General features: G+C 42.7%; 1 protein-coding gene across 19 annotated transcripts in view; it reads right to left on the bottom strand.

Moving 5' to 3' along the window:
- The window catches only part of NCAM1 (neural cell adhesion molecule 1), a 310590-nt gene extending 294651 nt beyond the window's left edge, over positions 1-15939 (bottom strand). For 9 of the 19 annotated variants that reach the window (XM_014741264.3, XM_070272774.1, XM_070272768.1 and 6 more), the window contains exon 1: positions 15432-15850. In XM_014741264.3, the coding sequence (XP_014596750.1) occupies positions 15432-15483 (52 nt within the window). In that variant the 5' untranslated portion in view covers positions 15484-15850. Of the gene's footprint in view, positions 1-15431 lie in introns of all 19 variants that reach the window. The other 10 variants (XM_070272770.1, XM_070272771.1, XM_070272779.1 and 7 more) reach the window with 4 other exon arrangements.
- Between the last annotated feature and the right edge of the window lie 2279 nt (positions 15940-18218).

Raw genomic sequence — 18218 nt, 5'->3', positions numbered from 1 at the left:
CTTGCCTACTGAGTAAAATACCCCCAAACCATTTCTGCCACTCAGCTTAGAGAAAAACAGTAGTCAGACTTATACCCAGTAAGCTGCAAAATGTTGGATTCTCTTCAGTTGACCAGCTCAAGAGAAAATGTAGGTCCTAATGAGAGGATGTGGATTTCCCTCCCCCGTGGACCAGGTCTCTGTGCAATCACCCTGCAGGGAAGCCCACCCACACAGAGCTTCCTCACAGCTCTTCAGTGTCCCACTCCTAATCACCAATAGACAGCCAAGCACCACTAGAATCTGAGAAAGGAAATAAAGATGAAACACAAGAGAAGATCCTAAAATAAACCATAAAGAGGAATTCCCAGGGAAAATGACACAATGCTGGAAGCAAAGGAAACTTTCTAAAACGCTTAGCGATATAAAAGATGTTCCATCAAGAAACAAGGAGAGGATGCTGCCGAAAAGATATTCAGACATCAAAAAGGAGCTCCTAGAAATTAAAAATATGGAAGCAAAAAAGACGACTCGCTAGAAATGTTGGCCAAAAGCTAAGAAAACCTCTTGGGAAGTAATGGGAAGGGTGTTGGGAGGACAAAGAAATGAATAATAGGAGAGAGAAGATAAGAAAAATCAGATGAGCAATCCTCCTTCTGAGTAGGAGCTCCAGAAAAAAAAAAAGGAGAAACCAAGAGATATGAAAGTATCAAATCAATAATATAGGGGCATTTCCCAGCACTGAGGAACATGAATTTCCAGACTAAAATGGCCCACTGAGAACCTACCCAAAACTAAATAAAAACAGACCTTCGTCAAGGCACAGCACTGTGAAATTTCAGAGCACTGTAGACAAAGATATGATACTAAAATCTTCTAGAGGAGAAACAAACAAATTTCATACAAATTATCAGGAATTAGAATGCACTGGATTTCACAAATGCAACACTGAAAGCTAGAAAACATAGAGAAAAATCTTCAAACTTCTTAGGGAAAACGATTTCCAATCTAAAGAAATATATATAAATTTTTTTCTCTATATATAAATATATTCTTTTGTTGTTGCTAGTGCCATCGAATGGATTCCACAACGCCGTGTACAGCAGAGCAGAACCCTGCCCAGTCTTTCCGCACCATCCTTTCATCTTCTAGCGATACATCACAGTTTTCTTGGCCAACTTTTCAGAAATGGATGGCCAGGTCCTTCTTCCTAGTCTGCTGAGTCTGGAAGCTGCACTGAAACCTGTCCACCATGGGTGACCCTGCTGGTATCTGAAATACGGGTGGCACACAGCAACATGAGGCCGCCAGACAACAGTAGGACAACAGACAGACGGGTTTTGTGATTTTCTGACCAGGAAATGAACCCGGGCCACAGCGGTGAGAGTGCTGAATCTTAACCACTAGACCACCAGGGCCGGGTTAGAGAATTATATACCAGGCAAATATAAACTAACTCACACAAACCTACCAACAGTCTAGACTGAAGAGGGCGGGTAAGGTCTAGGATATAGGTCCCCAGAAGAAGAAAGAAAATAACCATGTTCCAACATAAAGGGGGGATTTATATTTCAGTCTGAGAATTTGATGATGAATTAATGACAGATATATAGAAAATGAAGCAAAGGAAAACTGAAGCCATTATAAACTCCAGGAAAGTCAGACAATTATATAAAAAGGGGATAAAATCATAGAACTGCTCAAGGCTCAGCTGTGAATAATATTTACATGGTTATAATAATGTAAACATTCAATAGTCGTTTAACCAAAAATAGAAAAATCACTATACTGTGAAACTAAGGTAAGGGAAGTAGGATGGAGTGGGCAATATGTAAAGAGTACTAAAGCCCTACAGGAAAAAGTCAATAAATAATACCTAAAACTGAAAAAATAAGAAAGTATAAATATAGAGATTAAAAAAATGTAGAAAGAGCTAAATGAGTAGAAAGTGGTTGCTTCAAGAGAGTCAAAATCAAAGGTAGGAGGGGTAGAAAGAGGCAAGAGGGGTTAGGGCAGGGGACCAACGTTTTTTGTTATAAGTCACGAGTCATTTAACAACGGGATTGCATTCTGAGAAAAACATCCTTAGGCGATTCTGTCATTGTGTTAACATCATAGAGTGTACTTAACACAAGCCTAGATGGTATACTCTACTACACACCCAGGCTAATACGGTACTAATCTTATGGGAGCATCGTTATGTGGTACCATACTGTATTGAACTTTTAAAACAAGGTAGACATTTGATTTTGCTAAAAGTAAAAATTAAATTCAAGAAAGAAGGGAATAATGTCAACCAATTAATTCCAATTGCTTGAATAGTTAGGATCTTTAATCTCAAGATATACTTACTACAACTTAGCAGAGAAGAGAGAAACTGGCTGACCCATCTTCTCTTACTAGTAAAAAAACAGCTATGGACTTCAATCCAAGCTATATATAACAAAGTCACTCTGTAAATATAAAATAGGAAATCTCCTTTGTCCTAAATCCATGGGGATTAGAATGTTTCATGAGTGAATTTTCCAGATGAGTAACACTAATTATAATTACAGTACCTCTTTTATTCCAACTTGCCATTGATGAAGACAATGGTACCTATGTTTACGTTCATTTTATTTTTCCAACTTTTTGGAAATTCCTTGAAGTCATACCTCCAATCAGCACCCAGCACAGAGCTGAACAGGAAAGACACATGCTCAATAAGCGAATCCATATAATTGTTGCCTACCACTTGAACGGGCTATAGTTGGCTCTTCCAAATGAGGTACTGCAGTGTGTTACAGACAGCCCCGTGGCATTTTGTGATACATAGGGCTGTCTTTTTAACCAAATACTAAGTGGCAAAGACCAACATGCTTGTTGAGTTCTGAGTCTGCTTTTCATAATTTTTCCATCCATTCGAGTTACTACATCTTCTTACTATCAGAGTACCTGTACCTAGCAGTCATGTTTCCTTGATTCTAATCTGAATCTAGGAGTCTTTGTAAATGTGGTAGAAGCTAGGAAATTAATTAAGAGCATACGGACTCTTTCTTAATAAAGGTTTAAGGACTTCCCTATGTGTCAAGTGCATACAATCCAGTGCTTGGACTTTGGGGATCTCTATTTTGGCTATCCAAAGCCTCCTTTCCCTTACTTCTTCATTCTTTCCCTTAATTGTGTTCCGAAGAATAAAGGTTGCCAGATAAATGACTTCCAGATTAATGAAATATCCCCAATACGGTCTTTATCAGCAACCATTACTTAAACACACTAAATTTTATGGTTCCACCACTGTGGTGAACTGACAGGTTAATATTAACTCTATGCAAATAAACAGCGGAATCTATACAAACCAACTTGTTTCTTAAAATTCCACTTCTCTCAAAATTAAAATCTAGTAGATTTTGCTTTCACAGGAGGTAAAACAGCTCAGCCATCAGCCACGGCATTTCTAACTCAGTTGCAACTCATGGTGATGCTGAACTCTCAGAGAATGAAAAATAAATGGAAAAAAATGTGATTCTAATTATAATCAATACTTAAATCCAACACTAATTGTACATCCTTTCACTGTGAACTTCAACAGAAAGAAGGGAAATGGGAAAAAATTACTAAGCTTACTATGTGCCAGACAGTTGTATAAATTACCTCATTTCATCCTCACAATAACCCTTTTAGGTGGGCATTATTATTCTAGTTTCACAGATAAATAAACTGAGTGTTGGAGAGATTAAATAGCTGGCTCAAGGTCATGGAAAGCAGGAAAGCCACCATTCAAAATGCAAATTTGATGTCAAAGGCCCACGGGGCGCCCCCTACCGTATGTTCTGTCTCTACAACAGCAAAAAGATAAGAGTACTAAATTAAGAAAGGAAGATAATTTATAACTCAAATCAAAAGTTTGCATTGGATTTACATCTTCTCAGGACCATGACAGCAGATCTTTAGGTTTCTACAGTGTACCCTGAATCCAATTCTCATACAGGAATTGCAGCTAAACTGGTGATTGGAAGCATCTCACGTAGATAGAATGGACACTCCCAGAGGAAATATGAATAAAAGAACACTAGAAAGTAGTCACTCACAATCATTTCCAGTCCTTTGCCCATCTGATAAAAACAATGCATCCCATTTGTGACAAGTAGAACAAACTTCAAAAGATTTTGCGTGACAAGTAATGACTCATGGGTATGGGATTTCCTCTGGAATAATAAAAGTGCTCTGAAACTTATAAAAAGAGTTTGCTACACACACAAAGATTTTTAAAAGGTAGAGAAATAAAGGTATGAATATCATGGGCAATGATGCAAGAAGACAAAACTGTCAAAAAATTATCACCTCACATGATAAATGAAATCACTGGGGGAAAACCCTCCAACATCTTCACTTCCTCTCACATGAACCCGTCCTGCTGTCCTTTGCAAGGTTTGTCACCTTTCTCCTCTCTCTTGGCTCCGTTCCCTTGGTGTGCAGATATCTAAGCCCAGATAGCCCTCAGTTTGAAGCCATCCCCAACCTAACACCCCTTCTTTCCTTCTCCTTGGTCAAGTATCCTGGATGTCAGCTCTTGCTCAGTTTCTGACTCTAAGAACTTGAATTTCTCTCTCCAGCTGAAATTACTGTGAGATCCCCACTTTCCTCTGAAACAAATCCAGTTTCTCCCTGAGTCCCATCTTCCTTTAACTCAACCACAGTAAGTACTGCTGCTTTCCTTTTCATGGCACTAATTGTTCTACAATCTGAAAATAAAGCAATATATGCTCATTAGCGAAAACTCAGACAGTATAAAAAAACTTAACTTCTTCCAGTCTAAAGAAGTGACAGAGACTTTTTAAACGACATTGGGATTATATTTCTATAGACCATTTGTTTCCAACTTTTTTCATTTAACATCATTATTCTTCTCTAACCTAAGCATTCACACATTAGGCTCTGTTTCAAACCCTCCCTTTGTTCAATAGCACTTTCTGAATTATGGACAAGATACCATTCTAGATGCTACATAAATACTACAACATAAATACTTCCGGGTGTGATAAAGACGCCACAACGTACCGATTGTAATTTATGGTGTTTGCTCTCCGCTGAAAGAGGATAAAAATATAGATTACTACGACTTCTCAGTCTTCTTGGTCTCCTTAGCTGGGCTCCCTCCAGCTTCCTCCCAAACTTGCAACAAGTAACCTACCCTCACCCACCCCAAATCCTTCCTTTAAAACCTCCTCCAACTCTCACTTACATTGAGAAGACTTCTCCAATCTCCCCTGGTGCCCAGGTCATCTGTGTCCTGCCTCTAAAATCTGAGCCACATATTTAGCTTTAAATGCTACCTGGGATTCCTAGTTACCTTTTTATTCTCCACGAGACAGTAAGTCTCTTACTGTCAAGGTATTGTACTTTAGAGTTTTCATTTTTGTTTTATACCTGTAGCTAACAGATTGTGTAGATGCTCAATAAATATTTTTGCTGTCATTGCTCCTCCCTCTCCCCTGAAATCCATTAAATCTCTATCCTGGAACTCCTCTGCACTAGAGATTGTTTGATTCTCTCTCTATCCTATATTCCTCCACCTATGACATTAGCTTTCTACTATTTTGACCTGAGCCATAAGAAGATATACGCTTTCCATCACAAGCGGGTCAACAAAAGTTTCACAAAACAGTATTTACCCTTCCTACATAAGATATACTCTCCTTCCTATTCTATTCCATTCCTTCTTTCCTCCTTTTTTGATTCTTCCCTCTTTTTCAATGCTAGTAGAAACCAACTAAACAGATTTCACCATCAACAGTTGAAACATATTGACCTGTAGGTCAAGTTAAGAAACTAGGACACCCCAATTTTTTCTAAAACCTAATGTGAACCGAGATTATCCATCTTTCACCCAAGGTACCCCTTTTCTCAATTCCCCCTCATGTTGACAGTACCATGATTATTTCATTCCCTCCAGTTTGTCACTTGAAAAACTCCCTTCTCTTCAGTCGTCCACCATTTTGGACGTATCATCTACCCTTGCTGGTGTTATTTGTCATCTCTAACATCTCAGCTGTGTGCCTTTTTCATACTTATCCAAAGCCATTACAAGGGTATCTTTCCAAGATTATCTGCTTTATAAAATATATCAGCTGAATTTAACAAGCCCCTCTGGTACATCACAAATTTGATTTGTATAAGACTATTTGGCTACATGCCCATTAATAAAAGGTATAGTTGTGAAAGTATTTTGGTTTACAATGCATTTCACATATATTATTTTATTTGATGCTTATAATCAAGTGAGAAAATTATAGTTCAAAGAGGTTAAGTAACTTATATAAATTCACTTGGTTAGTTGGTAGCAGAGCCAAATCCTTAACCCAAAATCTTTTTAACCTAAACCCAACAGGACCTTTTCCACACACACACGTCTTCCTATCAGATAAAGCAAGAGGCTTTCATTGGACTTCACTCGCCTCCAAACCAGCTTTCACTGGCTCCCATCTTCCAGCCTCTGGGCCCTCCATCATCTAGCTGATTTTTCATAACATAGCAAAAATCCTTTTACTAACCCACATTATGTCCAGCCACTATAGTGGCTGCTACATAAAACCAAACTCCCCTTAAGTACTGCACTGATCCCTCCCGATTTGCTCCTCCCTCCCTCTCTGCTAATTGATAGCTGGCATCAAACACAGAGCCTAGAACAGCAGATGTTCAATTGCTCTCACTGACTATATTCTTAAATATTTTTTAAAAATGATTTCTTGGGGCCAGCCCAGTGGCACAGCGGTTAAGTGTACATGTCCCGCTTCGGTGGCCCAGGGGTCGCTAGTTTGGATCCCGGGTGCGGACATGATACCACTTGGCAAGCCATGCTGTGGTAGGCGTCCCACATATAAAGAAGAGGAAGATGGGCAAGGATGTTAGCTCAGGGCCAGTCTTCCTCAACAAAAAGAGGAGGATTGGCGGCAGATGTTAGCTCAGGGCTAATCTTCCTCAAAAAAAAAAAAAGATTTCTCTAACATCTCCAGCAGCACCCCCTCCTTTGTGTAGCATTTAAGATTTTAATAAGACCTGCCCCAATATCCAATCTGCTTTCACTGCTCTTCACTACCAATTCTCTAGATAGGCTCATCTCTTTCTACAGAGAAATAGGTCTTTTTTCTCGCTAATTATCCTTATGTCTACGGACGTCCAGATCAAGTACTAGGCTCCTCCATACCCTTTTCCAGACGTTAAAACCAACCAAGATGAGTTTTGCCTTTCTAAACAAGTCTCACAATTAATATCTGCCTCCCTCTTTCAGGCACTGATTCACATAGCAGCTCTCATGATTTCCTAACTGTCTGAACTAAGGAAGTATTTTCTCTCCCACCATCTGAAAGCCTTCGCAGGACCAATATAATATTCTTAAATTTGTTTTGTTTTCCCCTTCAGCCTCCAGCACAGAACTTTGCACATCATATTCGCAGTACACCTGTTTAATATAAACATTTCAAATAAAATCTCCACTCAAAACGAACTTTTTAAGAGCACATATTGAGTACCTACTGCGTATCACCTGTTTTACATATGTGATTTTATTTAAGTTCACCAAAACCCATAAGGAGGTGTCATTATCCCCATTTTACAGACAGGGGAGCAGGCCCAGAAGCCCAGCAACTTGCAGAATGTCAGTTACGACGAGTGGACTCAACCCCGACCTGCCAGACTCCAAAGGTCCTGGTACCGCCCCTCCACCATCACTCCTCCCTCAATCCGGTCAGACTCAGCCCAGAAGCCAAGCAAAATTACATCTGCTTGGCATGTATTCTGATGCTATATGTATCAAATTATCCTAACCTTAGAAAAGGAGGCGATGCAGCCAACTGATGTACGTTATGGTCCCAGCTTCACGCGTGTAAGTCACCTATCCTTTCTCAGCCTCAGTTTCTATTGCAAGACCTAACACAATCTGGTCCTATAAATTTTTTGTCTCCTAATCTCTGGTCACCTCCACCCTGCTCTCCAAGACGACTGCATATATTCACATCTCACTATGTTAGCTCTGCCTGAGTCACCTCTTCGTCCTGCTCCCTCCCATGAAGCAAACTCATGCCCCCTGCCCAGCTCAAGGGAGGCCCAAGTAGAGTTAATTGCTCCCTTCCTTGTGCTCCAATGGAATTTAACTCACGTCTCTATCTATAAGTATAGTCTGTCTCTCTCCCACACTAGATGGTTAACTCTGGAGGCAGAGGCAATCTTACCCAACTTTATAACCTGAAACCTACCACAATGCCGGAAGTTATTTGACCTTCTCAAAACTTCAGGAAGTTTTGCTTCAGGAAGGTCTGCTGAATGAGGGAATTCAGGAATGTTTGTTGTGGTTCAATGTTTGGTGAATTAAGTAGTCGATCAACTATGGCTTAAAGTGAGAAGACCACCTGTCCTTCCTATTTCTGAGTTTTTAATGTTACCGCCCCTCCTCCCCATCCACCCAGTCAAAGGCGGATTTGCCCGACAGTCTCTCAGAGCACCCTGTTCCTTTCCTTAGTTTTCTTCAGAAAATGTAATTATAAATATATGTGTGTGGTGTTTAACATCTATATTCCACTGCACTATTACACTGGAAACTCCATTTAAACAGGGACGACGTATGTTTAGTTTACCACTGTATTCCCAGCACCCAGCACCACGCAAATACTCAGTGAACATTTACTGAACAATGATGTGAAGATTAAATGATATAATGCACACCAAAATCTCTCTGAATTGACTAGTGATGATTAAGATAGAATTATTGGGATTACACATCCAGTTTATCTCCCCTTAGATAGCTAAAACAAAATCTTCAGTCTCTCCTCCAACATCATATGCTTTTAGTTGGCAAAACTACTTCCTGTCCTGCCTTTTCGGCACTTGTGTCTGACGCATTTGAATAATAATAGCAATTACTTTATTTAATTCCAGTTAGTAATTCACAAAAATATCAGCAGTGAGAAAGATTAAATCACTTCGGATCTCACTTGATTTCTTGTAAAATAAAGGTCAAATAGCTTCTTTTCAAAAATAACTTTGATTTTCATACCTGATCCTAATCTTCTAAAAACAACACAAACCACCTTTATGAGGTACGCTTTTAACAAACTGGAACAGTGAGCCTATATCCTCAAGCGAGTGGACCCAAGTAGACCAAAACACCATTGCTAACACAGGTCAGAGGTCAGAGAGCCCCTCCCTGAATGGGGTCCTTCTTGGCTCTGGGGAATGGGGACCTGACAATGTGTTCCAATGGTCATATGTTTTCTAAATTTCACAAAAGCAAGAGAGTTCTGTATTTTTCTTAAACGGGTGCCTCAAAATTGTATACCCTTCATGCGCCACAAAACCTAGATCGACCCCACTGCTAATGGCTTTCAATCACAGAATGAGACCCTCTTTTCTCTGTAAGGGGTTCATAACCAACACAACAGTGCAGGGATATTTAACAACAGATTTTTTTTAAGTCTAGTTCTAATCACTGAAAAAGTCATGTTCTCACAATAGCGTTTTTTAAGTCCTTCTAAAAAGAGAGCAATATGGCTGTGTTTTAGATCCATATCCATCTCTTTTTCTCATTAATAAACACAGCTTATTGCATGCATTAAAGTCCTGTGATCTCTAAAATATTCACAACAATGCTAACAAGTAGATATTACTAATTTTCCCATTTCACAGAAGAGGAAACTGATACTTCGAGAAGTTAAATGACTTCCCCAAGATCAGATGGCAAATAAGGGATATATATGGCTAGCATTTCAACGGTTGTCTGCCACCCTTAATCTCTGAGCTATATCACTTCCAGGGTTCCTTGACAGCACAAATTACGTCATCTCAGTCCTTTGTAATTCCCCACAGAGCTGATGATAAAAAGCTGGCCCTCAATAAACATATTTGATCAACTATTTAAGAGAAAACCTAATGTAACACAATCTCAAAGCATGTGACATTACTACGAATGTTCCTAAATGATGAGGTAACCGGATACCAAAAGGCTTTTCACATGTTATCTCAGGAATGACACAGAATGGAAAACAGAGGCAGATGTTGCCAGTGTTTGCAGCTACAATCAAAAAAGTACTCAGTGAGAACGCACAGTAGAATACAGGTAATAGAGAAGACTTTCCATACAAGACCAGTGATGTAATCTTCGAATTGAAAGTACATTTACATGTATCTGAGAGAAAAAGAATGCATAGCAGGTTTATTAAAACCTTCACAGATAGACCAAATGGCTTATCCTTTTAGTGTGGTCCTCTTTGAGTCTCTGCTTGCTTGGAAGCTAAATTAATACTGCAGAAAGGGGGAAATGGGTCATCATAACTGCAAACGGTGAACCCAGTGGCTGCAGGCAGACGTGGCCTAAGAGCGTTTTAAATGTAACGTATTGAAACTGGCTCAAAGATCGCCATTTGGCACCCAGACCAACATCAAAAGGCAATGCTCCTAATGAGCATCTTCAGCTGAGGGACAGCATTTCAACACCATGAAACGAAAGGGCATAATGGCACCACTGGCAACTACAAATAATTTACATCCCTTTACACCAGCAAATGATTTTAAGGTTTGGCACCACACGTTAATAACAAAAAGGGCTAGAGATGACATGCCTGTGACCTTCAGATTAACTTCTAGATTTTAGTGCCCTACAATAGTACAGGCATGTACCTGTATTACTGATAATAGTTTCACTACACTGTTTTTTCATATTAAAAACTCTGGACCTAATGATTAAGATTCAGAGGTCCTTGGGCATTTCTCTCTTCGTAAGAGGCCGTCTCTTACAATATTGCTCGGAGACTTGCTGAGTATTCTAAAAGATACATAAAATTCTCTTCTGAATTTTTACTCATATTTCTTCCTTTTTAACTAGAGGAATCTTAACCTTAGCCTTTTTTATTCAAAATTTTAATAGCCATTATTATTATAGAGCCAGTTGATTCATGTTTTCAAGTTTGTTTAATTTGTAACCCATTTTTAAGACTAGTAAAATGCTACTTGTAATTTGCTGCCCTTTCTTTTAAAGTTCCAGATGTTTCTTAGCCTATATCTTCATTAGATCACTGAACCGAAGAATTATCCATGATGGAATTTACATCAGAATATTTATCTTGACACCATAAAACACTCGTGTGCTCAAAAACTCAACACTTAGCTTGTACAGGGGAGCCTTCTGAAAACGCCTTTGTCTCCTCCCAGGCTGACTGTTTCCAGGAGACTGACTGTGGCAGGTGCGGTCCCCTCTCTCCCCTCCCTGCCAATTGGTTCTGCTCTCCATCACCACAAACCCAAGATCGGCAGCGAAAGTTCAAACTGTCCTTTAGCAACAGGTAGTCAATCACTTATCTTACACAAAGATCGGAAGGACTGTCTGTAAAATATCTTTGGAAGCCTGCCAGTAGCTTTGAAGTCACTTTCAGTCTGGAAAGCGGCCACAGTTCTTTAACACCGAAGATGTAAAATGTGGGAAATTCATCAACTAATATTAAATAAAGGATTTGTCGCTTTAAAAAATTAAGTGGTTGCATTGGAAATTCCAAAGTCCATATTTCAAGCAGTATAAAGTTTACAAGAATCTGTCTATAATTTAAGAAACTGAGTTCATTTAGTGGGGAAAAAAAATCTATCGTGTCTAAAGATTAGTTTTTGAATGACAAAATGGTGCTATTTATTTCGAAAAGCAATTAAGACGTTGTTCCCTGTAACAGAAAAATATAGACATAGATTACTTACATTAAATTACATATTACGTATCTGAGGAATAAATATATTCCAAAGAGAAGCTATGAAAACTCTTAGAATTGGGGGGTTCCGTGTGACTGATTTCTCTTATTGCTGCCTTGAGTAAGGACCCAAAGTCCCTGGGAATAGCACACCCCCACCATAATTTTTGGGGTTCTTTTTGGTTTTTGGGGTTTTATTTTGGCAAACAATTACGGCCTTAATTCTTGAACTATCAAGTTCAAGAAACCGTCACCAATTAATCAACACATCCTTAATCAATTACCAAAGACACCCAGATGAACCTCCTTTATGGAACAAGAACATGTCCTTGTTCTATGCTATTCTAGTATTATTAAAAAAAACAAAAAACAAAAACGATCCTGGGTAAAGGTATCTGGAAAGAAATCAACAAATTCAACCTGTTGAAGGAAAAAGGAAGAGTTACTTGAAAAATTGACTTAAAAAAATAATGTAAGTTTTAGACTAATGAAAACTTAGCCTGACTGGTAAATCTTTAGAACATTTCTAGTGGGAATAGTAGCTCAAAAACTATTAAATAATGACAGGCCACACTCCCACAATGTCTGGATTATATTCTCTTTTTGTTGAACTGTTGAATTTTAAATAAATTCTAAGTTATTTTCAATATTTTAAAATATGCCAATAGTTGTTGAAAGAAAATTAAATTTTGGTTTTTGGATAGAGTTGTGAAAGGTTTTCCACATTCTTAAATATGGCTTTATTACATTCAGTTCAATTTTACTCCAAAAGACATATTTCTGATCTTAAAATGAAAATCAATGAAAAAATACAGTTCAACATAATTGAACTCACAGCAAACTGCTGATACACTTCTCAATTCACCTAATGAGGAACGTCACACACCCACTACGTGTGTGCTAGCTGGCGTTGGTAAGGTAGCACGGTGTTCTTTGTTCTTAATCTGGTGTTATCTTGTTAGAAAACCAGTCCTAGCCATTCCTTGACTCTTGCAAGTTAAATTGGCAGAGGACTGTAAAATTATCATATAAATGTATGACTTCACAACCATTCCAGATCATTCAATCAAATAATTTTTCCACAAACATCCAAAACTGCTGTTAGAACAGACTCAAATTTGCTATGTAATTCCACAACCTTTCGCTTTATTCCTAAAGAGCAGAAGACACCAACATAAGACAGGGGCAGCAGACCTGACCCGTCTGACATACTAAGGTTAGCCACTTTCCATCTAAATTTTCATACTCACCAAGTGGGCCGGACTGAACGACTACAGTCCCTGGAGATGATCCAACATTTGTGGCCAAAAATGTGTGTGTGTGTGTGTGTGTGTAAGTTATTGTTTTTATTTTCGTCCTGACTCTTTGACTTGAAATGCTCAATTTTCATAAACTATGGTAGAAACTTTAATGGAAAATTATTTCTCTTTGAAAAGCCGCTCAATTTCTTTCTTTTGTTAAGCAATCTTATATGTTCCATGTTCTGCTTTCTTCCTATCTTGAGGGCACTAGGGCCAGAAATGAAGCAGCTTTCCTTAAAGGGAACGTTGGTCAGAATGTCACCCTTGCCTGAGCAGCCGCGAACATTCCAAGCTGGGATTCCCTGAGTGTGCAGCGCATACACCTCCCTGGGGATCCAAACACCGAGGGTTACACCCATCACGATGACAGAAAGGACTGCCTTGCGATCCCCCAAAGGCCCACCCAATATCAGGTCTCCATTGTCACGCCCCCACCTAGACGAGAGGAGGTCCCAGAAACACAAACCCCCGAGCAGGGAGTTCGCGCCGCGGAGACCCAGAGGCACGACGGAAAAGGGCATGCCCGGTCGCCCCTTGCCAGCTGGCGGCGGAGGACCCAGCGACGTGCGGACTGAGTTTGGCCTTCTGATGGGGCCCCCCCGCCCCGGCCCCGCCCCGGCCCCGCCCCCAGCTTTGCCCCCGGCCCAGGGCCGGCCGGTCGGCGCACGCGCGTCGGAGCGCCCTGCCACGGCGCCCTCCGAAGCGACGCGCTCAGGCCGGGACGACGCGGCGCGAGTGTGTGTGCTGCAGCGGGCGGGAGGATGCTCCAAGTTGGCGTGAAAGGGGCGCGAGTGGGCGAGCACCTCCTGGTAACCACCTAGACTCCATTTTATTTCCTCGGAAACTGCGGGGCAGGCTGGGGACCGGCCGCAGGGCGGGGTTCCTCCCGGCGGGGGATGAGCGAGACCGTTACGGCTGGAACACCGAGAGACGGTCCTGGCAGCTCCGGGGCCGCCACCCGCGCCGCAATAAAAGCCTCTCGCGGCTTCCCGCCCAGCCAGCCTCGCTCTGATTGGTCGCCAAGGGAGGGACCTGAGTTGGCTGGAGGCGGCGGCCGAGCGCTGCTCTCGTGCCACCCGGGGAGGGGGCGCGCTGGGTGCTCCTCGGCCCGCCCCGCGCGCTCCCCAAGCCAGGCTCGGCCGTCTAGGGCAGCTCCAGCGGCACCTGGCAGCGGCGACCACGACTCACAGTCCTCTCTGCTGGATTTCTTCGGGCGCTTCTCAGCGCACGCCCCTTGCCCAGAATGTCCGCCCACCCCACCCAGCTCTCTGCGGCCCCTGTTCCTTTTCTTATCCCTTCCCTTCCAAAACACAAATCCTAGGGTGGGGTGGGGTGGGGTAGGGGGAGCAGCTGGAGGGGAGGGTGGGCACGCACAGAAGAATCTTCCAGGGAGGCCAGGATGGAAATACCCAAAATGAAATGAACCTCCCTCCCGGCCGCCGAGCTTCTCTGGGCGGCGGCACAGCCCCAGCCACCCATGGCAGCATCCCTACTGTCTTCCTCCCAGCTCCCTATTGTTCGCACTTTGCGAGGATAAGGAACCTCGCCCAAAGAAAGGAGACTGGGGCGAGGTGTTTCGGGCGGCTACCTGCCATTCTTCTCTCGCACCGTACAACACGGGGCTCGAGGTGCGTGTGCAGGCACACGCGCGCACACACGCGCGCGCACACACATCAGGCATCCCGGATCACGCCCTCCTCGCCCTCCGCCCCTCCTCACTTCCTCCTGTCAAAACGCGGCGCTCGACCCTCCCATCCCTCCGTGCTCCCGGCCGAGAGCCGGCTTTGCAACTAACCAGCAATTTGGCAAATGAAAAACTAACGTCACGTCGACGGGGGTGCAACAACGACCACACAGTCCTGAGATTCTGCCCATTTCGCCCCATTTTGCAAACCGCTATTCGGTCCGGGGCGGGGCGGGGGGACGCGAAGGTGGCGAGCCCCACTTTATTAGACCCAGGGAAATAACGATCGGAGGCGGCTGCCCCGGCCTTATTGTTCACTCTTCCTGGAGCCCGAGCTGACAAGCCTCTTCCCAGCGGAATCGGAGCCTGTGCGGCGGCACCACCGAGCAGCCGCATCCCCCGCCCCGCCGCCCGCCTTCGGGGAAGGAGCACTGCCCATCACCGGCGCGGTCGCAGCGTCCCCGGGAGCGGGTGGCTCCGCTCCCAGCACCGCGGACACAGAAAGTGGGAAGGGCGGGCGCGCCGGAGGGGCGCCCGGCGCTCGCTGCGCCGGGAGGCAGCCCGTGTCCAGCGCAGCCCTGGAGGGCGCGGGGTTCGGCTGGGCAGCAAGGGCGATGCGCTCATTCCTCAGCTTAACGAAAATGACCACCCTTAGCATTCCACATAAAACCCCCCCAAATAACAGTGTTCTTCGGGGGAAGACCAGGGGGAGGGAGGGAATTAGTGAATCAGACTGAGAATAATAATAATTTAAAAATGTACCTGCAGTTCCCAGGAAAAACAAAGTCCAGATGAGATCCTTAGTTTGCAGCATTGTAATCTGCTGGCTGGGAGGGATGTTCTTGCCGCGGTAAATTCTGTGCCCCCCCCCCTTGCAGCGAGTGTGGACGGCGGCAGAGCAACAGACCTAGGGGCAGACAATTGCCAGGCTGAGTATGATTATTTTTGCAGAATTGTTTCCTGCCAGCGGCTGCCGAGCTGCGTTCACGCGCTGATCGGAGAATGAGTGACAGTCCCAGCCTCAGCACACTCGCAACTCGGAGATCCTTGCGCTGGCCCGGGTTCGCTTTGATGGAACTGGGGATGGGAGCGAGGGGCGGGGGGCGGGGGTGAGAACCTCACTGTGTCCTTCCACCACGCCGGCCACAAATAGTGCCGAGCATCAAGGAGGTAAGAGAGACAGGGGAGGCAGATGCGGCCGCTTGCAAAACGCGGCCTGGAGTTAGCGGAGGAATCGGGCTCTTTCATATGCGGTTCCCCAGGCAGAGCTGGGATTTCTTCTTTTCACACTTCTCCCCAAGGCCTCCGCGGTCCCTCCTGCCATCCAGCCTTCCTTAATCAGGAGACTGGATATTTTAATAGCTAATAAATAATAAAAACAAAATCTTAGGTTTGGTTAGGTTTTCAAAGTTGTCAAATCTCCATTTAGATCCTAAGATTCTTGAAACAAGGAAATCTTAGGATTAGTTTTTTTGTTTTAAGTGCAGGAAATTAGAAATTTGGAGAGGGATAGGAATTGTTGCTTCGGGGTTTTGTTTCGGTTTTGTTTGTTTGTTTGTTTTCTTCCGGCTATGAAGTTTGCTCTCCCACAAAGAGGAGAGGAGATGGGAAACAAGTTAGAAGAAACCGCAGATGTTTAGAAGGAATTTCCAGAAATAACTGAAGGAAAATGTTTTCTTGTTTATAAATGCTGAAATCCGTGGTCTCTTTATGAAGATCACCAAGGCTTTTTAGGTAGATTTTATGGTAGAGCTGTGATAGTAAATAATATTTTCTTACAAGGTCACGCAACCTCAATTCTTAAAGATATTAATGTAGAATAGCATTGAGGTACCAATGGCAAAGCGTTTCAGTTAGTCTTACAGCTGTATTTTAAACAGAAGAAGGTGGGGAGCAGGGCGAAAATAAATATGTTTCAGCACCTGAGCAAGGCTTGAGTGTTTAAGGAGCAAAAGGTGACAAAGAGTCAGGAGCTCCAAGTGTTCTAGATGCTGGAATAAGCTATTAGCCTAGCGCCGTGCAACCCTCCCAGAGGAAGGCCGCCAACGTTCCACGCACCAGTGCGCCAACATTACCACGTACTCCCTTTTTCTTTAAAGGTCAGGCTCTCCACTGCTGTACCACTCCTTACAAACCCATCCTCTACTGGCTGACGAGCCTGCCTCCCTTCCTGGAGGGGCTGGCATCTCCTCCCCCTTTCCTCCAGGGTACTAGACCAAGCGGCCAGGCCAACACACTGTGTCTTCACCGACCCTTGATAAGTACTTCCTCCCCCAAATCCATCTTTCACAACATTTACTTTTATAATATTTATCTCATACCAGTTGTAAGTAATTCAAATATACAGAAAAGTAGAGAAAAGGAACTAAAAATACCTCTAAATTCCACAGATTGCAGAGATACCCACATTTTCTAAGTCTTCTGTATAGGCATATGATTTTTATAATTGATACAGTATAGCAGCAACTTAAATCCTGTTTATTTCCCTCATGTTTCATTATAAGCATTTCCCCATTAGGGAAGGCCATTAAAAAGGCTTTCGAAGTATTTTTATAGCTATGTAATATTTCTTCATATGGATGGTTCTTCAATGGTCCCCCACTGTTGGATATTTAGATATTTTCCAGGGTTTGATAATATGATGAATGCTTTTTAAACATCTCTCAATAAATATTTATTGAATAACCACTGTGTTTAGCCCTGTGCTGAGTACAGTGATTATATAGATTTTTTTTTTTAAAGATTGGCACTTGAGCTAACATCTGTTGCCAATCTTCTTTTTTTCTTCTTCTTCTTCCCAAAGCCCCCCATTATATAGTTGTATATTCTAGTTGTACGTCCTTCTATTTCTGCTATGTGAGATGCCGCCTCAACATAACCTGATGAGCGGTGCCATGTCCACACCCGGGGTGAGAACCTACAAAACCCTGGGCCACGGAAGCAGAGCGTGTGAACCTAACCACTCAGCTACGGGGCCGGCCCCTAGAATTATTTTTTTTAATGGTTGCTATATTTAGGCATCCTTGGCTTCAGACCTGAGCTTCTGCTAACATGTAAAATTACCATATTCCTTATAAACTTATGTGGATAAATAGGTTAGACTCTTTCCTAAAGAAAAAGTTTTGATAGTAGGGAAAGATGCAGAGAACAGACCTCTGGGGAATGGAAAAAAGTGAAGGTTGGGATACCCAAAATAAAATTTTTCTATTTCTAATTTTATCAAGAGTGAGAGACACACCTTTCTCTGCAAACCTCCTTCCTTATAGCCCATGTCAGTAGAATTAAAAGATTCCTCACTATTTTTCTCCCCAAATGTCCCTATTTTTAGCTTTTCAATGTAAGCAGGTGTGGAAATCCTATCTCACTTCAGCATGACTAAATTTCTTTTTTTCTCTCTCTCTCTGTCTCTCTCCAGCCCCTCCCTGTCCTGGCTGTTGATCTCTCTTATAATGACTCATCCTAGAATTCTACCCCACAGTCATTCCAGTCCACACTCGGTATGTCTCTCCCATGTTCTTTTAATGGATCCATCACTTGTTTCCAGTTCGT

This window comes from Equus caballus, chromosome 7 (assembly GCF_041296265.1).
Source record: "Equus caballus isolate H_3958 breed thoroughbred chromosome 7, TB-T2T, whole genome shotgun sequence".
Lineage (NCBI taxonomy): Eukaryota > Metazoa > Chordata > Mammalia > Perissodactyla > Equidae > Equus > Equus caballus.
This window is presented reverse-complemented; position numbering and strand designations above follow the sequence as displayed.